The 24,373-nt window shown below is 51.5% G+C and overlaps 3 protein-coding genes across 10 annotated transcripts in view; 2 read left to right on the top strand and 1 right to left on the bottom strand.

The window, feature by feature from the left end:
• The window catches only part of MTMR3 (myotubularin related protein 3), a 121,004-nt gene extending 116,373 nt beyond the window's left edge, over positions 1-4,631 (top strand). For 3 of the 6 annotated variants that reach the window (XR_012648061.1, XR_012648057.1, XM_075013131.1), the window contains one exon: positions 13-4,631. Coding sequence is in view for 1 of the 6 variants with exons in the window: in XM_075013131.1 (XP_074869232.1) it covers positions 13-16 (4 nt within the window). In the remaining 5 variants the exon portion in view is untranslated. The remainder of the gene's footprint in view (positions 1-12) is intronic. The other 3 variants (XR_012648059.1, XR_012648060.1, XR_012648058.1) reach the window with 3 other exon arrangements.
• Positions 3,166-20,561, bottom strand: LOC142022872 (acyl-CoA dehydrogenase family member 11-like). 2 transcript variants are annotated; one of them, XM_075013172.1, is made up of 15 exons: positions 20,474-20,561; positions 19,676-19,967; positions 16,313-16,545; positions 15,517-15,616; positions 13,771-13,888; positions 12,704-12,846; positions 12,398-12,547; positions 12,077-12,171; positions 11,183-11,282; positions 9,863-10,003; positions 8,328-8,420; positions 7,410-7,517; positions 6,631-6,802; positions 6,258-6,324; positions 3,166-5,869 (listed from the first exon to the last, which is right to left on the bottom strand). In XM_075013172.1, exons 2-15 carry the CDS (start codon positions 19,940-19,942, stop codon positions 5,758-5,760), a joined length of 1,899 nt encoding a protein of 632 aa, XP_074869273.1. In that variant the 5' UTR covers positions 19,943-19,967; positions 20,474-20,561; the 3' UTR covers positions 3,166-5,757. The 2 variants fall into 2 exon arrangements, with proteins under 2 accessions (XP_074869273.1, XP_074869272.1); XM_075013171.1 differs by lacking the exon at positions 20,474-20,561 and adding an exon at positions 20,330-20,450.
• HORMAD2 (HORMA domain containing 2) overlaps positions 19,913-24,373 on the top strand; it is a 43,219-nt gene continuing 38,758 nt past the window's right edge. The window contains exon 1 of one of the 2 annotated variants that reach the window (XM_075013211.1): positions 19,913-19,986. The gene's annotated coding sequence lies outside the window, so the exon portion shown is untranslated. Of the gene's footprint in view, positions 19,987-21,602; positions 21,790-24,373 lie in introns of those variants that run through there. The other variant, XM_075013210.1, reaches the window with a different exon arrangement.

Here is a 24,373-nt window from a genome sequence, read left to right as displayed (position 1 = left end):
TGTCCTTCATAGGTGAAATATTTGAGGTCCAAGAGAAACATCAAGATATTTCATAAAGGAGCTTGTCATAAACCTCCTCTTGCTTTTCACTGTGAGTCTTTGCAAGGAATATACTGGTGCTCCTAAGTTTAGAAGAAAAATATTAAAAGTAGGGTTTTATATGAAAACCTATGAAGCATCAGATACTGCTCCATAAATCAATACAATTTTCTCTTGAGCAGGAGTAGTGGGTGTTAAAGAGAGAAAACTACCTTTGTTCCTCAGATTTCTCTTATCCTGAATTCAGAGTTTGAGCTAATGAAGTTATTACCACACTTACACCTGTGTAGAATGGCCCAGGCAAACACAGCTGTAGGGTAAAGTTTTCCAATGCTTATTACGGTTTATGCTAAGGTCCCTTTTCATAGTGTTCACAGCTGGGTCGTGTGGTTTGGAAACAGGCGCTCTGTGTGTCTGTGCCGTGTGCAGAAGCCCCACTGTAGCATTTGCTGTTTGACGGGACTGGGGGGAACTTAAGTTGGTTCTTTCTGGAGTGATTGCCAATGCACATTCCAGCATGTGTGCGCACACCACATGCAGGTGTCAGGTTTTTCCCCTAGTGGTGGCCATCAGGTTGGCTTTTGAGCCCCCTGGAGTGGCGCCTACATGGTGCGGTATATGGGGCTCTGCCAACCCATTGCGATCCAGTTCCTTCTTAGTGCCAGGGACAGTCATTAGAAGTCTCATTCTCTTGCTATCCCCTGCTGTTCTCTGAGTTCACATTTGTGTTCCTTAGACTGTAGTGAACGTTTGTACTAAGGGTTAAGTTTTTAGGGGGTGGGTTCCTTTGTCTTTTCTTCTCAGGTCTCCCGGGGGCCTGCAGTGACCCCAGGGGTTAAGCATTGCAACTTCTGCAGCAAGCCTATGCCCAAAGGGAACCAGTGTGCTGTTTGCCTAAAGTGCTTAGACAAGGGACACTAACCAGGTAAGTGCAGCATTTTCAGGGGCTTCAGGCTGAGAATCAAGAGAGAAAGAGATCCATGTTTGAAACTCCTGTGTATGGAGTCACCCATCTGATCTGCAGAGCAAGAACTGGTTCCGGGCCCTTCAGGGCACATCACACTGGCTGTGGTGTGTGATGCGTCGGCACCTAGAAAGGAGGGCCACATGGAGCACCAACATGGCTCCCCAGTACAGAACACCAGCTCCTTAGTGCAGCACCGTTTGCAGTCTCTGGTGCTGACCAGAGGAAGAAGGCAGATCGTGGCTGCTCACCAGCCAAGGCCAACAGCCACCCTAGTGTAATATACCCCTCACTGAGGCACCACCAGGAGAGCCCAAAAGTCCTGACTCCCTCTCTTTCCCAATCTCATCACTCAGAACCATGGCCAATTGCAGCCCCTCAGACTGGACTCTCCACCTCATGACATGGAAACTCAGTGGCTGAATCAACCAGAGGTCCAGTGCTCAGATTCTATTAGAGAAGTCCTGCTGGGCAGGTGGAAACCCTCCATGCAGGTGGCGTACCTAGCAAAATGGAAGCGTTTCTTGATTTGGTCACTCCAAAAGGGCATTCACCCACAAAAACTATCATCCTGTTGGTGCTTGACTACCTTTTACACCTGAAACACCATGGACTGATGCTGTTGCCCATTAAAGTCCATTTGGCAGCCATATTTGCCTTCCACGTAGGTGTGAGTGCTATCTCAGTTTGCAAACCCCAGGATGGGATACTTCCTCAAGGTTTTGGAAATGCTGTATTCTCAGGTCAGAAACCCTGTCCTACAGTGGGATCTTAACCTGGTTCTCTTCAGCCTCCTGGGTCCGCCCTTTGAGCCCCAGGCAACCTGCCTCCTCTCTTGCAAGGTGGCCTCCCTCATGGCAATAACTTCATCCAGACAGGTCTCCACACCCTGGGTCCTTACCTGAGCCCCCCCACACAGTCTTTTATAAAGTGCACCTCCATCCATACCCCCCGTTTCTAGCTAAGGTGGTTTCCCACTTCCATGAAAACCATGACATCTTCCTACCCATTTTCTTCCTAAAACTCCAAGCCCACTCTTACGAGCAGGTTCTCTATTCACACCCTCCTATATCGAATGCACAAAGCCCTTTCTTAAGGCACTGCACCTTTTTATTGCAATAGCTGAAAGAATGAAGGGTCTCATCCCAGCATCCCTCATCACAGGTCATGTCCTGCATCAGAACCTGCTATGCCCTGGCCAAGGTTCCAACCCCAGCACTGACGGCTCACGCCACAAGAGCACAGGCAACCTCTGTGGTGTTCCTTGAACAAGTCCCCATTCAGGACATTTGCAGGGTGGTGACGTGCTTGCCCACCCTCACCTTCACGTCACACTACACCATCACCCAACAGACAAGGGACGAGGTGGCATTTGGTAGAGTGGTTCTTCAGACAGCAGCGTGCTACTTTCTGATCCCTCCGAGTAAACTGCTTGGGAGTCACCTAGGGGAATTCGCACATGAGCAATCACTCCAATAAGAAAAACTGTGGCCTACTTTTTGTGATGGTGGTTCTTCCAGCTGGGTGGGATTTGGGATGGACACAAACAACACACCTCCTATGTTGCCTAGTTGGGTAAGAAGGAACTGAGAGGGTGAGGGGTCAGCAGTTTCCTATATACTGCACCTTGAGGGTACTGGTAGGGGCAAAATTACCCCTCAGTTCTGCAGGTGGTATGTGCACCCATCTATTGGAATGGACATGAGCAACACTTCTTCAAAAACAGCTAAGAAAGGCAGGTAATCATTTTTTCCCTTTTCTTTGCCATCTTTCTCATTCTAAATTTTGATGGTGCTGCTGTGACTCTTTGGCAACAAAGCAAACTTAACTCAGGTTTAAAGCTGAAAACTCAATCTCTCCCCAAGGGGGAGCACTCGTGCTTATTCTGCAAATCTAACCTACTCACAGACCTGAGTATTGTTCCTCTATTACAGCAGCTAGTATTCTCTGAGCATCTTTTGGTTATTTAAGGACAGCCCTATTCTAAGCAAACAGGTGTGGCTCAGAGATTTTAAACTTCTCATTGCCTTTTCTTTGATAATGACACTAGTGCAGATTCTGGGCAGAGCAGTGAACAAAACCATTGGCTGTATCTCAACTTCCAGAACAAAATAAAAACATAACATTGTACACGCTGAAGAGTGAGTAAGGGAACAGCAGGATTTCAATTACATACCAGAATTAGCTTTTATTTAGTGGCTTTCATATTGGAGTTACTTCAATGCTTTTCCAGTAATACAATGACTGTTGGTTTTATGTCCTTGCCCCTTTCCAGCCAGCTGCACAGCAGCACAGACTTCAGTGCCTGCTGGCTATCCAAATGGGTACCACAATCCCAACTGGGCTACTGCTACCACCACTTTACTGCTGTTAGTTCGCAGTGAGCTAGCTCAGGCATGGTCCTGTTTATGCCACACTTAATACACCCTGGCTTGCAGGGCAGACATGCTGCATGAGAAGGTATGTGGATGGCAGAGCCTCTAGCTACAAATCGAGTACAAAAGCCCACTTGGTTTGGCATGTGAGCCCTTTCCCTTCAGCAGCCTAATCCTCCATACGTGGGGTATGGATGGAGGACAGCTGATTCAAGTGACCGAAAAGCAGCTTTGTCAAAACAATACAGGTTGAACTTCTCTCATCCAGCACCCTCAGGACCTGACTGGTGCTGAACAAGAGAATTTGCCAGACCACAGGAGGACATTATTGCCTAGCATGTTACCAACACTTCTGCTGCTTACCAGGCTCCTGGATGAAATTTAAGGGTAAATTACAGCTAAATAGCACAGAACAGTGAGAGCCAGGACTGGTGGCTGTAAACATTATGGGACTGTGGGAAACAGCCACAATCAAATGGTCACCCAGCTAACTAAAATCATGCTGGATTACGGATGCTGCCAGATGAGAGAGTTCCAGATTAGAAAGGTTCACCCAAAAGCAGAGAGCAAGCACAGAAAAGGATAAAATCATAGAAAACCTAAATGTCTGGGTCTGACCTGCTTTTTTTCTTTCCTTGCAACCTTAGGTGAAGGTCACTTAGCTTACACCCTCCCCCCCAATCGTGGCCGAGGAGAGACAGCCCCTGCAGCACTCTCTGCAGCTCCCTATTCCCTATGCCGGTTCCTCCATACACCAGGATTTTGAACTCTTTATGGTGCTTTTTAAGATCTAGGCTGTGGTCTTGGCAAAAGAGCTGTCTGAATTTGCTGGGTCCAGAAAAGATCTTGCCAGTTAATAGCTTGACCATTATTATCCTAACTCCCTGGGAGGTGTTTGTCTCCCCACTCTTCTATTTCCTGTTTGCTATTCATAACCCTGTACATTCGACACTGCAGTCAGACTCAGTGGTATCAAGCAGGTAAATTGCACTATTCATACAAAACAATACAGCTAGTACTCTTGTTTCCCATAGTGCACATTGATGGTTTTTCATTGATTTGTAAATTAAACTGGCAGTACCATTAAGGTGCATGTGCAAGGGAAATGAACGAGCTGTACAGAGGGCAAAGATTCTTTTACCAGTAGGAAGCAACTTTCACAGTCTGGGACTCCGAAGCAAGATTCACATTGAAGTGACTTGTCTCAGTAGTTTTTGTGGAGCAGCTTCCTGGGACAAGACTAAGGATACATCTACACTACCTGGGAGATCAACCTGGTCAGGGTAGATCTTGCAGGGTTCGACTTTGCACGTCTAGTGGGGGATGTGCAAAACTAAACTGTCAGAAATAACAGTCAACCCCTGTGGTCCTTGTTATCGTGAGGACTAAGGGAGGTCAGTGGGAGGACAGCCAGATAAGTCTATCTCAGATACAGCAACTCCAGCTACACAATTGCCACAGCTGGAATTGCATATCTACAACTGACTTTAAGGTCTAGTGTAGACCTGACTTGAGGCTAGTGCCCTTCTGAGGCTCTGAATGTCTCAGCAACAAGTGCCCATCAACTGAGGCTCCTGGCTACATTTGGTAGTTACCTGGGTCATTGGTCAAGGCCAAACATGTCTCTGATAACAATCACTAACTCTAGTCAGAGGTACCAAGACAGGGCTGGGTAAGGCAATGAGCACACTGCATGTAACTAATTTTTAAGGTGGTGGAAAAGGCTCTGGTGGGTGCAGTGAGTTTGTTTCCTTCCCCACATCTGCCCTCATTAGAAGCTGAAATTCAATTATGTGGTGTGGAGATGGGACCTGCTCTGTCTCACCAAAATGTTGAGCCCTAGATGTACTTTAAAAAGACAAATGGCAGAAGTATGGAACCTTTTCTCGCTCTCTCCTCCCCTCCTTCCCCCCCACCCCCCACATCAGAATAGCCTAATCACTAAACCATCTTGTTCAAACAAATGGTTATACATGTTAAGTTATTTGCACTGATTTGATAAGGATTGTAAAAAAAGATTGCTTAGATCTCACCTTTCTGATGTAATTTTATCAGCTACCCTGTGTATTTCATCTCACCAAAGTTTGATTTTTAAACAGCGTATAATAAGATTGGCTCAGTACTCTACCTTAACAATTAAACTTCTAATACACTAAGGCCTGGTCAACTTACATCGATCTAATTCTGTAAGCCTTATGTTAAACTGTATCCTCCCACTGATGTAAATGACCTACTACACCATTTGTGTAGCCTAATTCTAAATATTAGGCAAAAATTAAGCAAATGCACTATATTAGACACACCAGGTAGCGACCAGGATTGTGATCCAATTTCTCTTCCAAAGTAAAATATGGGTTTTCTCAGTTAGCTTCAGTTATGTCAGAGCTTACTCCCTTCATAAACCAAGGCTGTATCCAGGGAAGCTGCCTGGGCATCATAACAGCCAGTTTTTTCTTCTGAGTCTACTGGACAGAGGTCCTGTTTGCACCACCTGAGTAAGGAATGCAAATAACTTTTAACCAGAGCCACTGTACAGACAATAATTGCTGCAACTTAACCCCTAGTAGTGTTAAAATCACTAGGACATCTGCCCACAGCATGCAGATCTCCATGAACACAAAAGGCAGTGAGAGCTGATCAATCGAATTTGGCTGATGCCAGAACAGGACTAAAACAGCAGTGTCACTGGACTGAAAGAGACTAACACAGCCAACTCTGAAATGCAACAGGACTGTTACTTGTCTGTGTCAGCCATGGATGTTGAGGTCTGTGACTGACCACTAGAAAGGGACTGGATTACACTAGTGTGGTGTGGAGACCACAGACTATGCCCTGGTGCTCTCATTGGAAGTGGCGGTTGGAGAAAGCGTTCTCTTTACCTCTGAGCTGTGTAGGTGTCTATGGAGGAGGCCCCAGGCTGGGCGGCGTGTTCCAGTAAGAGAGCCCCTGTGAAAAGCACACATGTATAAATGGTCCAAGACTCCCATGCCAATAGCAAAATGGTGGGGGGGGGGGGGGGCGGGTGTCACCTGTTTCTTACACCATCATGGCCTCTTGCTGGGTCAGACCTGACTCTACCCTACTTGTGAAGGAGGCTGTGACCAGCCTCTCACCCCACCAGTGCTGGCGGGCATCTGAAACCTCTTCTCCTTCAGCTGAGACCTCCCCCGAATCCCTGAAACTGACAGCTGTGGACTAATTCACAGTCCCTGGAGTCTCTTCAGTAGTCTGTTTGTCAGTTCTCTCTATTACCTGTGTAGATCCTGGCCAGAGTATAGGCAAAGTCTCTTGCTGCTAGTTCAATCGCAGGTGCCCTTTTTGAGCCAACCCTTTGCATGAACTGATGAAGCCTGTGGAGAGCATCCTGCAGGAGCTGCACAGAAGATCCCAGTCCTGAAATGCTGGAAGCCAGCTCCAGTTTCTCCTGCAAAGAAAAGTTACAGGGAAAGCCCCATTTGGAATGAGTGTTGGCAGTCCCAGCTGGCTGCAGCAGGGAGTTATGCAGCGAGAGCCATTTTTAGCCACACTTTCCTTGCTGGTACCCAAATCTACTGGTGGACTGCAAAAGAAATCAAAGCTGCATGGGCATTCTAAGGGCTTCCATCCACTTCAGGGAAAGCCTAGGGGCCTTCTTCACATTGGTAAGCCTCTTCTGCGGGGCAGCCATGTGGAGTAGGGGGTGTTGACAAGAGAACTGGTTCAGTAAGTCAAGCCTTTTTCACCAACTACAGCTCAAGGGCACAATGGATAAAACAGTGCGCGGTTTCTGAAACAGAGCCATAGGTGGAAAGCAGTCAACTCTCTGGAGTCTTCCCTGCCCCAGGTCTCAGCTGTGAGAACAGAATGTGGAAGGCCAGGCAGTAGCAGCAGCTGCAGCGCAGAGCAAGAGGGTACAGATGCCCGGTGGGAGGTTGCTACATTTGAAGCCAGTGGTGTTTTCCAGCAGGGCGTGCAGTAAGAGTAAGAAGCCAAGAAGGAGGGTCCAGTGAGCGGTACCTCTGGCTGAGGAGTGCTGCTGGGAGTGAACTCACCTGCACTGCAGAGCAGTACACCGTAAACACCTGTCCTTGGCTCTTGGTGAGTGAGCGCAGCACATCAAGTGCCAGGATGTTTGTTGTTCCCTCCCAGATGGTCAGAACCTGTGAATGGGGAGGGGCAGGCAGGAAGGCCGACATTAGTGGTTTGTCTACAAGAAAAGTAGGATTTCTTACTGCTACTGGTCTCCCAAGCATGCTGCCCACACATCATGTTATTAGCAGGTGGGAGGAGAGAAGCAGAGTAGAGCTGTGAGGCAAGGGAGTGGATGAACAATAATTGGAACTGCTGAACCAGAAGGAGCAGATGCACAGGGAGGTGAGCCAGGACTTCCCCATGGGGGGCAAAGCACCCAAGGTGCAAGGCTGGGGTAGGACGACAGGGTTACTGGCTGTGGCTAGGGCAAACCGAGCACTGAGAGGGCAGCAGTGTGGTCAAGAGCAGTCTGGAGGGAAGCAGGACTGTCATGCAGAGGACTGCGGGGAGGCGATGAACTGAAGAGCTGCAAGAAGGACTTGCAGAGAAGAGGGGAAGGCCCGGGTGCTGGGAACAGCCCAGAGGAGGGTGTGAAGCTCTGCAGCCACAGTAGAGCTAAGAGCTAACAGGCCATGGTAATGGTGCGGCACCACCCTTTAACTGGAGTCCCTCACTAGTGAGCAGAGGGAAGGGGGGGATGGATCAGAAGTGACAGACAGGTCTGTCCTGTCCCAGGCTTCGTGCTCTGGTCACGTGGGGTCCAACAGCAGGGCTGGCAATGGGCAGAGACAGGGCAGGTGGCGACGCCTGGCTGCACGAGCACACGCCTGACAGCGTGTCGACGGCTGAGAGCCAGAGGGCCGAGCAGCGCTGCGGAGGGAATGCTCGAGGGGCCACCAGCTCTGGAGAACTGTCCTGCTTTGTCACTGTTCCCTTACCTGGGCATCCCGCAGCGCAACTGGCAAGCCCGTGTCCTCCACGTAGCCCTGCCCTCCAAAGCACTCCAGCCCCTCAGAAATAACAGCAATCGCCTGCAACAGAGTGCACAGCCCCCGGGTCTGAACACCAAGCTCCCAACTACCCAGCTGCAGAAACCACTCATGCTGCCCTCCAAGCCAGCTGCCAGGCTGCACCTGTGCAGGGTGGGCGCTGACCTTGTGGGGAAAGGGTTAAGTGGTTGTGCCGACTCAGCGAGGCAAGTGGCTTATTGGCCTCGACACACAAGGAGAGGCTCTAGGGCAGTTGTTCTCAGCCAGGGGAGCACACTGACTCCTCTAGAACATTGTCTACTTTTACAACAGGCTGCAGAAGAAGCACCGGCCAAGTCTGCAAAGCGAAATGGCTCCCAGGCAACGGCTTGGTTACGCTGCTGTGTGGTCACTGGCCTCAGGCGGGCTGAGTCTTCTTACCTGGGAAGTAGTGGGGCTGGATTCTCAGAGCTAAGGCTGCGTCTGTCACACAGCTCCTGGACTCCATAGCTTCCCATGACCTCCAGGACTGCTGCAGCAGCCAGCGCATCTAGCTCCAGGACTTTCTGAGCAGCTGAGCCAGCCCTGGACCTGCCACATCTGGGGCAGCCTTGGACCACCACGCCCGCCCACCCCCAGCAGTAGCAATTTGAATGGGGGTGCAGCTCGGGGATGGAGAAGAGAATTGGGATGTTGAGTGGTGTTTACTTCATGGGAGCTCCCCAGAAGTGGCTGGCATGTCCCTGCAGCTCCTAGGTGGACGCCCAAGGAGCTCTTCACTCTGCCCTTGCCTGCAAGCACCGCTCCTGCAACTCCCATTGGCTGCAGTTCATGGGCAGGTCACGTGGTGCTGACTCTCGTGGTCCGAGCCCACCTGGCCTTCCTCCTTCCTAGGAGCTGCAGGGACATGTTGGCCACTTCCGGGAAACCCCATGGAACCAGGTAGGAAGCCTGCCAGCCCCACAAACCCTCCCTCCCCAGCACCAGAGGGGTACCCGGCTGTCACCCTCCCCCAAACATCTGTGGTTCCCCCACCCCAAGTTTTAGTTTGGGGGACACAGTACAAGTCATGGACAGGTCACGTGCACACTTGAAAGGCCAGAGCACCGGTTCCCTCTGTTCTGATCCACAGTGTGACTTTGGCCTCGTTCACCAATCTCTAACTGAAAGACGCGTCTTCCCCCTCTTACAGCTGAGTCCCCACTCCCCAGGATGCAGAGCCCATAATTAACTCACTTGCCCTGATTCCACGGTGCTGTGAGCCTTGCAGGAGCAGCCTGTCCTCTTTCTACCCCCCGTCCCTGGACACTGCTTTTCTGCGTCAGCGGCTACTCTCCCTCTTACTCATCTGCATATTCCATCCACACAGGAGGAGGCACCTGCCAATCTGAAGTGCTCACAGTCCCCACGGAGCTTAAACAATAGTGCAGCCGGTATTACACGAGGGATTGTTACTCGTTCCTCCCTGGCGCATCCCAGGCTGATCGAATGTGGCCGCCCAATACCTGCTTCCCAGTGTAGAGCTTAGCGACCGGCACCAGCAGCCTGAGAAGATGCAAGTCCTGCTCACCAGCCATCTTGGTTTCCTCTAATCCCAGCAGCCTGGCTATCTCCATGAGCAGGAGAAAGGCCCCTCGAGTTTCCACCTGCAAGGAGAGGAGAAGCAGGCAGCACTGCCTGGAAGTTACCATGGGCACAGGCAGGCATCAGCCACATCTGACCTTGTACTGGGAGACGCACCACCAGCCCCTGCCCAGCCTGTCTGCTTTCTCCACCATGGTCCAGCGTTAGGGGCATGATGGTACCATTTCTTTAGGTTCCATCAGACACCAGACCCTGCCAGGCACCTGAAAACATTATCAGCTACACCACGACCTCAAGTTCAAATCCTCCCCCCACAATGCCCAGGACACGAGATGTCCAGCCAAAGGGCAGAGCACTCCAGGTGCAGCCGCTTGTATCAGCCTGCCTGCAAGGACTCCGGCTTATTCCTCTGTGAGTGGCTCGACTTCCTTGGCAACCTGATATTACGGTTTTCTGCAGTCTCTGTTCTGATGTGCCTGAGCAAGAAGTGGCTGGGTCAGCAATGAATCAGGGCTGTACCCTAAGCCACCTGAAAAAGAGGTTCCTATATTAGGTAGGGGATGAATGAGACACTTGTTTGCATGATCTTCCGTTGCTCAGAAGCCAAGTGAAGGCGTAGTTGGACTGAGGGCAGGAAGCAGGGCCCTTTGTATTATAGCTCCTTTTTGGCACAGCATGTTTCTGCAAGTAGGTTCTTGTGATCTACCCTGACAATCAAGTTTCCTCTCTGAGCTCTGTAAGGCAAAGATGGGCAAAGCTGCTAAATCCAGGAGTAGGTTTGAAGCCCCTTTCACACCTCAGCTGAGCCAGCGCCCGGGTTCACACCTGGCTTCCATCCACAGTTCTCAGTCCTCTTTGTATGTTCTCATTTATTTCTATTATACCAGGGCCTAGCTTGCCTGAGCGGTGTCAGGCTCCTTCATGTCAGGCGCTGCACAGACACAGAAGGGGGCATGTGCCAATCTGAAGTGCTCATGGTCCCCATGGAGCTTAAACAATAGTGCACCCAGTATGACACAAGGGATTCCTCAAATTGTTCAGGGACATGCGTGAAACTCTCTCAGGGCTGTTCTGTCCACCCCTAGTGATGGCTGAGTCACCTGTTAAAGTTAATGAGCCAGCTGTGGTCTTGGCTAATGGAGCTGGGTCTTTAAGCTCAGGCCACCAAGGCTGATGCTTTGGAGACTCAGAGCTCCTAGCTGGGCAAGCAAGCAAGCCAGCTGAGCGCAAGGGCGCCTTACCTCCAGCCGGGCCATGGTTTGCATGTGCAGGGGATGGTCCTTGAGGAACTTCCCAAAAACGACCCGCTTGCTGGCATATGCTCTGGCCAGGCTAATCATTCTAGGGGTGAAAGGGCAGCAAAGGAAGGGTTAGGGTTAATCTACTGCAGCTTTTACATCTCCATCCACATTAAACCCCTCTCCTAACTCCCTGGAGACGTTCACAGCGCGGCACTGCCAAGACACCCTACCACAGCAGGTATAAGTGAGCCTGTACTGTCGGCCTGGGACAGCTAAACCGCTGCTGTGCTCCCGTTTCCCCAGTGCCCCAGGTACATAGTCACATGCAAAAGGGTGGCGTGCTGCTGCCTTGCCAATGCTGCTCAGTGCACCTGTCCGTGAGCAGCAGCTAATGCAGCCTGACAATTTAACAGACTTCAGTGATACTTATCAGGAGGGCCCACATGCCTGGTTCAGTGGTGCAGACACTTGGCCTGGTGTAATTCGCTCAAGTGGCACCTGACCTAGCACAGCACACATTTGGGGCTCTCTGTGCAGACAGTAGTTTGTCCAGAAAGACTGGCCTCTCTTGCCCAGGCTCGGTTGCACATTATCTGCATTGCTGTAGTGCCAGGACCCCTCACTGCACCACCCCCTTCCCCCGCTGTGCCAGGTGCTGTACAAACAGAACTAAGAGGCTGACCCTGCCCCAAGCAACTCCCAGCATTAGCAAGTCCTACATGAAGCTAAAACTGTAAATAGGAAGTTTGAAAGCCAGGCTGTTGTGAGATAAACACCCTTCTCCCAGTTCCCCACATCACACGGCTCCCAGACGCTGCCTCGCCACAGCAGCACTGCTAGGCTGAGCCTCTGCCTGGCTGCTCTCTCGGGTGTGGAAATCCATGCAAGCTTCACCTCCTCATGCCAGCTACCGAAGCAATGACATTGTGCATCCTAGTTATGCTCAACATGTTGGCAATGGAGGCCACGCCCCGACCCACTTCAGAGATCTGGAAGCATCAGAGAACAATGGTTAGAACAAATCTCCCCATGACTCTCCCAGGGAGTGGGGCACCCCAGTGGCCTGGGGGAACCAGATTGTCCACTCCAGCCCTGCCTGCTTCAATCACTTGAAAAATCTGACCACTTGCCTTACATCACCCTTGTGCACCTGCCAGCCCAGCCCATGGTGTGAGACAGAGCAGCCTGGTCTCCCACTGCAGCCCTTTGCCCTACCCGGTGTGCCTTGCATCCGTCCAGCAGCAGCTCCGCTGTTGGCATCTGCCTCGTCCCCAGCTTCTCCTTGAGCCTCTGTATCTCAATGCCATTCAGCTTCCCCTCCTGATCTCGCACCTCCAAGAAGAACAGGGTCAGGCCTCTGGAACCCTGCAGGGAGTCACCGCACAGCAGCACACATGAGAAACCCCTTCACTGCAGGGAGTTCTGCTCAGGCTGAGGGAAGAGGATTTGGGCTCTGGCAAAGAATGGAGGGAATGGAGTGCAATTTCTCTGCCACCTTCCCAGCTCCACTGGGAGACTGACCTGTTTTACACACCCCTGAGCATCCATGATCCTTGCTAGGGTCAGTGTCATGTCTGAATCCGTGGCGGACGTAAACCATTTAAAGCCGGAGAGGCAATAGGTGCCGTCAGGCTGCTCTCTGGCCACTGACTCAGTGCCGCTAGCTGCAGGAGAAGAGCACAAGAGCTTGACCTGAAGAGAAGCGTCTGCACCAGGAAACGCAAGCTCCAAGTATAAGGAGCAGCTCTTTAAATCACTCCATGCTGGCAAGATGAGACACAGATCAGCAACTCAGCCCCTCCCCTCAAGTGAAGTGCAGCCCAGCTGAAATGCTCACGCCTCTGCAAACAAGGAGCCTGAGCAGCTCACAGCAACTGCTCCCAGCTAACTACCAATGCTGGAGGAGAGGAACGCAGCATGGCACACAGGCCCCAGGATACAATGCTCTCACAGGACTCCCATTCAACTGACAATGGCAAGGAGCGCTCTGTCCCCAGGAACCCTGCAGTCTAGCCTGGCCCAACAATATTTGTTCTTCAACTAGCCCTTTAATTTGCCCCAACACGAATTACATCTTGCCTTCCAGGGTCTTGCAGAGGCAACCCCTCAGCCCCCCCCGGGTTGTCCGTCCCCAGCAGGAAACGTTGAGCTTTCCCTGCCCTCTGCATGCAGAGGCCCCTGGGGCCAGCATTTGCTTGGGAAAAAGAAAGAGATGAGAATTCTCTGCCTCATCACAGCAGCTTTTGGCTGGAACATCTGCCTGTGTTCAGGGCTGAGCTTCTAGAGCTGGGCACAGGCTATTCTCTGGGGCGGGCCTGTGGCCCTAGCCTGCTGAGTGCGGGGCAGTGGCCTGCAAGATCTGCTTTATAGTGTGTAGGTGGCAACAGGAGAGTGTGTCGGAGCATCTCACCAGGGTCAGGCACATGGTTTCCCTGGTTTTAATCTACAGCATGGTCCTGAAAAGCGCCCCAGTGGTTTTCCGTTCTTGCTAAGACAACCTGCTGTGGCCATTACCTGCCCTGCCAATCAGAGGGATGCAGCCATGCAGAGTGCTGCACTTGGAGACACTGTCAGCCTGCGACACCTACCAACGTCAGAGCCTCCTTTGCGTTCAGTCATCCACTGGCCAGATGTCCAGAACTTCCTGGGGTCGCGTGACGTCAGCTGGCCAAAAGCTTTGACTAGAGGCCCGGAAATGCCCAGAGACTGGGGGAGATTGGGGGAAGAAAACCAAGACTTTCAGACAGGCCAGCTACACATTTCACTGACCACACTCATGGAAGGGGCAGGAATAGGATTCACCCTTCCTCTCAGGCTTCAAAGATCAGATGCAGCTAGAGACAGGACACAAGACGGGCTGGCTCAGGACTCTGAGGAAATACAGAGAACCCCTTTCCAGGTGCCTGTCTGATAAGACTTGCTCTTGTGCTCCAGGCGACACTAATCTCTAGATCTGGGATTGGGAAGCAGTTGTTCCCCAGGGGAGACTGGCATAAGCCTCGGGGTTTTCCCAGCTCTCTGTGCAGCATGGTGCATGAATTCTCTGGTGGGAACATTTGGGCACATCCCACCTAATCAGTTTCCTGCCACTGCAGGGCCTTGGGCACTGGTGGTGTCTCAGTGTCTCCTGTGCACTCACTGGGGCTCGCAATTTAGGACTGAAATGCTTTAGTCTAAGTAGTCTGCATACAGGCGTCTCTGGGAGCGAGCAGGTGCCATGTGACGTACTGGAGGTCAGAGGAGACGACCTTAATGGTCCCTTCTGGCCTTTAGTGCTGTGTAACAATGGCCTTCGTAAGCTGCAGAGGGTCACCAAGGCACCCGTCCTTGGATCAGAACAGGCAACCTCCAACCAGGGCAGAGAATCTTTCAATGTCCTGAATCCCCGAGTGGCTGGTGCCTGCTGCCAAGTCTCTGAAATGGCCTAGTGTGTCTGGGGGAGCAAGCACACAGGTAAGATCCTGATTCCATTACACAGGGCCATGTCCTGGGAGTTGCTGAGCACCTTCAGCTTCCCTGGACTCCAGCACCTCTAGAGATTTGGCCTAAGAGTTTCTACAGTAGCCTGTGCACCAAGGTACAATGTACATCACCAGTACACAGCAGACTGGAAGGAGGATAAGGCCTGTCACATTATTTGCTCTCTGTAAAAAGGCCAAGCTGTCCTGGCGGGCACAGGGCCTGATTCTCCCCTGCTCTGCACCACATGTAGACAGACAGCCCTGCACAAACCCAAACAAATCCTCAGCCCAGGAGAGTCAATGAGCTCATCTAATTTACACCAACTGAGGATCCGGCCATGGTGTTCAGCACCCACTTTGCACAAGTGTAAGTGACCGAGAAGGTGCAAGGCAATGGAGACTCAGGGAGCAGTGGCCTTGAAGTGGAAGTGCCTGGAAGGCCATTCGTTGGCTTTCTTCACTACGTGCAAGCAGATCCCCACCGTGCTCCATGCTGCAAACTCACAGTAAGGGGCACTTCCCCCAACCAGCTTGAAATTTGAACTGACAGGACACCCAGCCTCATGTGCAATTCCAGTGGCACTGCACTGTCCATCCCGGCACTCTGCCAGCATAACTACATCACTCTGGGTGTGGGTGACTGGCACCCCGAGCGACATGGCTGTACCAAAGTCCTCTTGTGACAGAGACTGGGGCCGAGGCAGAGGGGGAAGCGACTTACTCCGAGTCCCAAAACATCAGGGCAGAGCGGGGAACAGAACCCAGCTCTGCATCCAGTCCAGCAGCCAAGCTGTGAGGCCTGACTGCTGCTGCACCAGTGCAGACACTGCAGTAGAACAGCCTGTGCTGAGGAGCCACTGGCTGCATTCTTACCTCAATGACTTTTGCTGCTCCATCAGTCATGGCCAGCGGGCAGGTGAAGCAGCCGGCAGAGGGTGAGTACAAGTACAGCTTGGCAACCTGGTGCACGCGGCTAGCAAAGACAGAAATCAGGATAAACATGTCCCACGGCAATGCAGCTGCAGTGAAAAGTTCCCAGCATGGAGAGCACCAGCGCTACTCTGCTCTGCCAGTGGAGGAGAAACAGTCTCCAATCCAAACTGGCACGTGACAAGGTAGAAACCAGAATCCTGGCCCAGGGGCTGGGAGAACCAGGACACAATGAGTCCTGGGCTTATGCCCAGCCCTGGTGGTAGGCAGCACACAGCTCCAGAGCACAGTAATAAGACAGCTTTCTCTTAAGGCTGGAGAACCTCAACACTGCAAGAGGGCCTAGCACACCCTGTGCTACTGCACTGTTATGTCAGAGCATTCCCATGCAGTGTGCGCGAAGCTGGAGTAGTGTGTGGATATCAGGCCCCAGGAGCAAGGAAGGAGCATGGCAACACAATAGAAGAATTTAAAAAAATATCGACAGTGAGCACAGACTAATGAGGCTCAGGCATGTTACAGCAGCAGAAACACTGCTGTTCTTTTCAGCGGGGCTAGGGGAGCATGCCTCTACCGCATTCCTCAGGCATGAGAAGATAGGAGACGCAGTGCTGTGACATGCTGAACATCAACCTTTGAGGCTTCACCGGCAAGAGGCCCTAGCACCATGCACACGCCTGGGCCCTGAAAGGGGCACACGCCTGAGATGCTGACCTGGTTCTGATACCCACGGGATTACCTCCAGCTGGAGTATCTCCTCTCATAGGCTTCAGCAATCAGCCCTTCCTCGGCTGCAATCTCCTTCATCCTCTTCCAGGCTGGACAAGTGACTATGTGGTCCACACGCCGCCCCCAAGCATCATAGTGCTGCAGCGTAGGAGGAGACAACTCGCACTCGCGCCCCAGAGAGTCAATCTCAGCCGCCACACAGGCCCCAAACCTCTCCAGATCCAGACTCACCGGCTCCAGCACCTAGAAGACAGCACCAAGGAGAGCCGAGGCGTGAGGACCCTACAGGCAGTCCCTGAAATGCCTGTCAGGGCAAAGGATGGCACCTGTTCCCAGAGAGCGCTAAACATCGATTTGCCCACCCCATCCTCTCCAGCCTGCATCATCAGTGGCATCTCTCCTGAACTGGGACGACAGGCTCTCGCTCAGTCTGCCAGAGCCACGTGGAGAGGGCAGAGCAGTTACCACTCCCTCAAAGGGGGAAACGAAGGCCACTTCAGCGACTTGGGGAGCCCAGAGTCCATTCCCTGCTCTGTCGGGGGCTTCCCATGTGGACCTGCACAAGTCGCTTCCCTGTCTGCTTCACTTCCCATCTGCAACATGGGGATCAGGCTCTCTCACAGCAGTGGTGTGAGGCAAAGTGCTTCCAAGCGTGTTCAACACGCTGGTACTAAGGGCACAGGGCCACAGAAGTTCCTAAGACTGCTTCCTGCTAAAAGCTGATCTTTGCTGTGCTCCTACCCAGTGGCACTGCCCGTTCTGGGATCTCTCCTCTCTGCAATACAGAGTAATTGAAAAGGAACTACTTAACTCCTGCCAAAAAGGCACTGTGATGGAGCCTCCTAGCCAAGTCACTGGAAACCCATCAACAGTAGGATCCAACGGTGACAACTCGCTATCAGAGTGGAAGCAGCTTTGGAAACCAGCCAGAGAGGGAGCCAGGAAAGATCTCAAGACACTATGGCCCTGAGGGAAGTACAGGGACCAGCAATAGGAAGAAGCTTGGGAGTGTAAATAATCACACCAGCCCCTAGGCCATGAACTTCCTGCCTCATGCCAGTATCACCAGCCCCTGTTGTATAACCAGGGGCGTCTGCCTTCCCTGGCCCTCTTCATTCAACTGATCCGGCAGCAATCTTGCAATACTGTCTGGGGGACAGCCCACCCCCTCTTTCGCAGCAGCTACCAGGCAGGGCTCTACGCACCACTGTGGTGTTACAGAGGCAGGACTATGGCTTCTTGGCAGGGTCAAACGCAAAAACAGACCAAACAGTACCAGAAAAGTTTCAGTTCAATCTGAGGGCCAGATTCTGCCACCCTTTTCCCCGAGTTGTAGACAGCTTTAGAAGCACCAGGATGACTTGCAGTGGAACAAATGTTACTCAGCATGGGTAACAATGGAAGGATCTGGCCCCCAATAGCTGAAAAATTAGAGTGGCCTGTGAAGCCAGTGCATGCGCCTTTCATAGGGGAGTACAACTGGTGGAATAAGCCATGCTCCCATTCCTCTTCTGTCCCCTTTCACTGGGGTTCCTGCATAGCTGAGCTCCGTGGCACAAAATGAACAGAGACCACCCAGCACAGGGCCTGAAAATTCAGCCCGTCTGCAATCCCGACCCTGCCAAGCTCTCCTTATTGTCCAAGGACCAACACAAAGCCTAAGGACTGGTACTGCAGGAGGCCAGACACAAGAATTCCTGGTTGTTCGTTCCAGTGGCAGACTGAAATGGTCGCTTTCTTCTGCTGTGTGCACAAAGGGTAGTTAAATTACGACCAAGAGAAACAGCACGGCTCAGCACATCCTGCGTCTGCCTGCAAATCTTCGCTTGTTCTGCACCACTCAGACACAGGTATGCGCATGGCTAAGGGATTTTCTTCGATGCAAGTTTAACTCAGGCTTGGCTGCGAGCTTTCCCCTTAACACACTGTGTTAAACATCCACACTCTTGCATCAGTTCCACCCAGGCCATGTAGCTGACCCCAGCATAGCAGTTCACATACAATCACAGGACTGGAAGGGGCCTTGAAAGTTCCTCTAGTCCAGTCCCCTGTACTCATGGGAGAACTGCTGTCTACATGTATCAGTACCCTGAAGTAACGGCAGTGACAACAAGCAGTCATAACAAGCAGAGTTCCGACTTCCCAAAGTACCCAGGGTGCTCAGCCTCTGGCTCTGTCCCCAGACATGCCCCACTGTGACCTCCCTAGTTCCACCTCCTTTACTGATTATGTTGTGTCCTCACTCTTCCCACACCCTTCATAGCCTCCTGCAGGCATATCACAAACCATCTGACTGCACTGGGCAGGAGGAGCTGATGGGGAGCTGCTCCTGGGTGCTGAGCCCAAGTGCTCTAATCTTTTCCACCCATGGGCAGAATCTTTTTCTTTCTTTTTTTTTTTAAATGTGCCACCACCAGTAGAAACAAAAGCCCTGGCTGTGGGCGCTCTACTAATCAGCTGGGCAGCATGGGAATCTCTCCTGAGTGGCCACACAAGCGCTCGGCTTACAGGGAACGCTGCTTGGCACCGAACATTCCCCCCCGCCGTGAGTTCTCCAGCCCAAGGTGCACCCACAGAGTCAGCCTCTATGGTAACAGTCAGGACACAGCAGTCCCGTAATCCCCTCCCATAAGCCCCGTGACCAGAAATTGATCTGCTTTTCCTTCACTACCTCCTCCCCTCTGCTCAGTGCCAGGCTTGTCCTTTCTCCAATGTCATACAACAGAGATTTGACACAGCATAACAGTGCCTCCTACCAAGCCTGCGCAGCAGCCTCCAGCTACCAGAGGAGGCAAACAAGATATCTCCCACGATACCCCGCACATGTGAGCACAGAGCGACTCAGAGTGTTGTGGTGCTGTGAACCCAGGACGTGCTCAGACAGTTGCGTTGGCTGTCATAGCCATGGAGGATATGACAAACACTGTAATGGGGTCCTGCTGTCACAGGTTAGGCTACCTGGGATTAGTTGCTCCATGATTGCTTCACGCTTCGCATGCTGTGACAGCACTGGTAGCCTAGCAGGACAGACACCATATCTCACCCAAACCTTCCCACAAGACTCCATTAAACCCTTTTCACATATTTCACTTCTCCTTATATTCCATCGCCATTTTTCACCATAACGTCGAGATGAATAGATAGCTGGAAGCACCAGTAACCCAGCTGTGCTTGATATATGGTTTAGCAGCAAAGGAAGGAAGGGACAGGAGTTTCACTCTGCAGCAGAGATGCTGGATCAGTCTGTATAGTGTGGGTGCTGAAAGCCAAGAACCAAACTGCAAACCCTGGATATGATGGAAACCACTTAACCCCTAGGGGAGAGCACCCTAGCCCCGCAGCACCGGCACTCGGCCGCGCGCGCGCGCCAAACCTGGGGCGGCAGGTGTGCTTCCAAGTAACGCTGAAGGAAAGCGTCTTCTAAGTACTGGTTCCCAAGCCTGGGCTGCTCTTGGAAAAAGGCCCCAATATCAGCCCTGGCAAAGGGCATCTTCAGCCCTGGCAAAGGGCATTTCTCCCGGGCCGCTGCTGGCTCGCTCTGACCTGCTGACGTCCGGGCGGCTCTGCGGGCGAGCTCTGGGCCCAGGGGCGGGAGGGGGCCCAGCTGCCACAGCGTGTGGCTGGTGCGACGGCTCCACATCGGCACGGGACTCGCACGCCTGAGCCTGCAAAACGTGACCCCGGGTGAGTCCTGCCGCTCGCGCTCAGGCCCGCCCGGGTCGGGTCCAGGCTGCGTCCGCCTCCGACGCCAGAGCCGCTCAGCAGCGCGCGAGCAGGAGCCCCCTTGGTTCCCGCCGCCCGCCTGAGCGCGGGTCGGGGAGCAGGAGCGCGCCCGGGAGCGGCGCCGCTGCCGGACCCCGCCGTGGGCCGGCCCATGGCTCCCCCACAGCCGGAGCGCTGGGCGGGCGGGCGGCGCGCGGGGGGAGCTGCCGCCTCCCGGCGGTGCCGAAACAAGGCCGCTCCCGGGCCCCGCCGCCACGGGACAGGTGTTCGCGCCGCCCCCCGCGAGGCGCAGCCGGGAACGAACCCGCGGGGCCGGGCCGGGCCTCAGCACAGGCCGCCGCCCTGGGCCTGCCCGGCTGCCCCAGCGCCAGGCCAACCCCACCCCGGCAGCGGGGAGCTCCCCGCCTGCTCCCGCGGGCCCGGGCCCGGGCCTCCGCCAGCGCCTTACCGCGGGCTGCGCTCGGGGCGGGGGCGGGGCCGGGGCCGGGGCCGGGCGCTCTGCGGTCCTGTCAGGCGGCGCGCGCCTCCCTCGCTCTGTGCCGAGGTACCGGAGGGAAGGGGCGGGGCGGGGCCGGGCCCAGCGCAGCGAGACCCCCCCCCCGAGGGGTGATCCGCACTGCGCCCCCCACCCGAGGGGAGTTACCCCTCCCCATCCCCCAACACCCGAGGGGAGTTACCCCTCCCCCTCCCCCCCACTCACCCGAGGGGAGTTACCCCTCCCCCTCCCCCCCACTCACCCGAGGGGAGTTACCCCTCCCCATCCCCCAACACCTGAGGGGAGTTACCCCTCCCTTCCCCCCCACTCACCCGAGGGGAGTTACCCCTCCCCATCCCCCAACACCTGAGGGGAGTTACCCCATCCCCCCACTCACCCGAGGGGTGTTACCCCTCCCCATCCCCCCCACTCACCTGAGGGTGTTACCCCTCCCCATCCACCCCCACTCACCTGAGGCTGTTACCCCTCCCCATCCCCCAACACCTGAGGGGAGTTACCCCATCCCCCCATTCACCCGAGGGGTGTTACCCCTCCCCATCTGCCCATCTGAGGGGTGTTACCCCTCCCCATCCTCCCCCCACACACCTGAGGGGTGTTACCCCCATCTGCCCCCCCAACACCTGAGGGGTGCTGTCCCTCATATCCCTCTGAGCAACACATATGCACCAACCTGGCATTGTACCCCCTTAGATCCCTCCTGTCCCAGCGTCATCCTCTTCGCACACCCACATGCCCATATATGTTGGGTGGGGATCTGCCCTTCAAACCCTCCTGCCCCCAGATGCTCTCTGTGGACACATGGTTAATTGTTGCTGCATAAACAGGAGCCTCCAACCCTTCCTACTTCAATAGCTGGCCTTGACAATTGGAAGAACTTCATAGTTAAAGTGTTGGTGCCAAATGTTGCAGCTCCCAAACTGTACTTGTTGCCTGGGGACCACATTTTGTGGCAAAGACAAATCTGCTTTTATGCCACCCACAACTTTTCACAGACCATCTAAACCCAATAATTACCAGCTGTTTAAAAGAAAAAAAAGCTATGTGAGCCTGTGCTCGCAGGTATTTGCCTAATTTCCCAGTCTAGTGTCTCAGGTTACTGATGTGAACCAGAATTTCCATTGCCATGTGATCTAGAATGTGTTTCACAAAAATCTCCATGTGCCTTTCCCCCTGTATATCTGGAGTTTGTTTGATATGTGGTGACATGCTAGGGCTGCAACTCTTTGGTTCTGATCCAGGCTCTACAGTTGACTTCATATGTGGTTTGGGTAAGTCATGTTTGAAAAGTAGACACTACTGTCTCAGTTTGAGACACCGAAGGCATTTCCACAGTAAATCAAAGTGAGCTAAAAATGAGGTGCTAGATTCTGATTCTATTTACATCAGTGTAAATTGGGAATAACTCTTCATTTCAGTAAGTAACTGTGGATTTTCATGGTGAATTGAGATCAGAATCAGGCTCCAAGTCATTTATTCAGGTGTCTTAATTATGGTTTAGTTGAGTAAATTTAGGCATCACCAGCTTGGAAGGTGTTGGCTTTAGCTGCTCTGTGTCTCAGTTTCCCTATCTGGCAATGATGCTTCTCTGCGTTTTCGGAATGTAACAATCAATAATTTGTTATGTTTGTAAGAATTATGAAGATGAAAAATGCTATATTATGTGCCACTCTACATGAAGACATCAAGAGTGGCACAATAGGAAGGATCAGATAAAATAACATCTGGAGCGCTTCAGGTAGATGTTTAAAATGAGTCTCTTGTCAAGGTTAGTATTTTGCTTTCAACTTGATAGTACTCATTCAGAAGCACAATTTTCTTTGGATTGTAAACCAACTGGCCGGGGGTCGGCTCAGCTTTTCTGAGCGGTAGCACTGTTTTGTGCTCCAGCATGAGGATCAAAAGCACTGCTGTCAAAGAGATAGAGGGACGAATCTTCAGTTAATGTAAATAGGCCTAGCTCAGTGGTTCCCAAACTTTTTAACATGACACCCCCATTTTGCTTTTCACTAAACTCTCATTCCCCTTCCCCCAATTTTTGACTGAAAAAATGTAGCTGTTTGCACTTGAATTTATATGATATTTCATGATTATCTAACTATTTTACCCATGTATCTGGTGCATGTGGGGAAGATTGAAAAATACATATAAAACATTAAATATGATTTCATTGTGTTGAAAATTTACAAATAAACAAAAATAATGGCAGTATGTATATTTTAATCAATGCTTATAATGCAATATATCACAAAAACACTTTCTATTCAAACCACTTCAAAACTAAATCTTAACTAAGCTCTAGTAAACGGAATGAGACTGCAACATACCAGTAGCTAACAGTTAACTGAATGACTTTTTTTACCAGTAATTTACTTTTAAAGAAAAAAGAGAAATTTGAAAAATGGAAACTTAAGAAAATAAAAGCAATTTGAATCAAATTTGATGAAACAGAGGATACCATTTTTCGCTCACAAGCTCAAAAATTCCAGGTTTGAAGGATGAAAGAGCACAATGCAAGTCACTTTCCACTTTCAGCTGATTTTGCTGTTTTGTTTTTAATACAATGAGGGTTAAAAAGCCAGCTTCACAAAGATAAGTAGAAGAAAAGGCAATGATCAAACACAGTACTTCTCTAACTTTGCAGTAAATTGGGAGGTATTTTACCCAAAACTCTTCCAGACTCATGGTTTTGGAATTATCCTTTGCACTTGAATCACACTTCAATGACTTTTTCTTGCAAAGGGTCCAGCAGTGAATCCACATTAATGTTGAATGGATTTCACACCAATTTCCAAACAGGATTAGCCAAGGTGACATCTGGAAAATAGCATATGAACTCTTCAGCAAGGCAATCCAAATCAGACATAATTTTGTTCTTTTGATCCAGGTAATGCTACTTAAGATTTTCCTTTTCAGCAAAGCATTTGTTGAGATGATGGAATGATGAAAAGTTTCCAGCTTGAAGTTGGCCCTTCCAAAGCTGAATTTCTTCGTGAACGTTCTGACTGCATCATAGTGGTCAATGATGTTTGCATTTCTTCCTTTCAGCTTGAAATTGAGGTTGTTGATAGACTGAGAAACGTCCACAAGGTACACCAGTGAAAGCTGAAAGGTTTCATCTGAAAGCGCCATACAATTCTTTTTTCTGACCTTTGAGAAAAATTTCCACTTCATGCTTGAGTTCATAGAATTGGCTCAGTGTATTTTCTTTTGACAGCCAGTGACTTCCATGTGAAACAAGAGAGCTTTATGATCAGCTCTCAGATCTGCACAAAGAGCTGCAAAAAACCTTGTATTTAAAGCTCTCCCCTTTACAAAATTGACAAGTTTGCCAAATTCAGCGAATTACTCAGGTCATTTGGAAGGATCTTAGCAGCCAAGGCTTATCTGTGGATGACTCAGTGATTCCCAGTTATGGCTGTATTGTTTTCTTTAACCAATGTCATGAACCCAGAGTGAGAGCCAAGCATCACTGGGGCACCCTCAGTGCAAACATCGACTAGCTTTTCCCATGAAAGATCACTTTCTTGAAAAAAGTCAGAAGCTGTTGCAAAAACATTGGAAGCCTTTGATGAGGTTTCCAGTGCTTTTGAGAAAAACATTTCTCCTTTCACAGCTCCATCATCCACAAATCAAGATTAGATGAGCAACTGACAGCATTGAGCTTCATCAGTGATCTCATTGCACTGAATTGCAAAAAAAACCCAGTGATTTTATTTTTTCCAAAACTTGTCTTTTTATGTCCTCTGCAAGTTCATCAATGTGATACTACACTGCGTTATCAGAGAACAAAATTTTTCTCGCTTCCAGCTCCAAACACAGTATCACCATACTCAACAAGCATGGTTTCACAGC

Source organism: Carettochelys insculpta, chromosome 18, assembly GCF_033958435.1.
Source record: "Carettochelys insculpta isolate YL-2023 chromosome 18, ASM3395843v1, whole genome shotgun sequence".
Lineage (NCBI taxonomy): Eukaryota > Metazoa > Chordata > Testudines > Carettochelyidae > Carettochelys > Carettochelys insculpta.
This window is presented reverse-complemented; position numbering and strand designations above follow the sequence as displayed.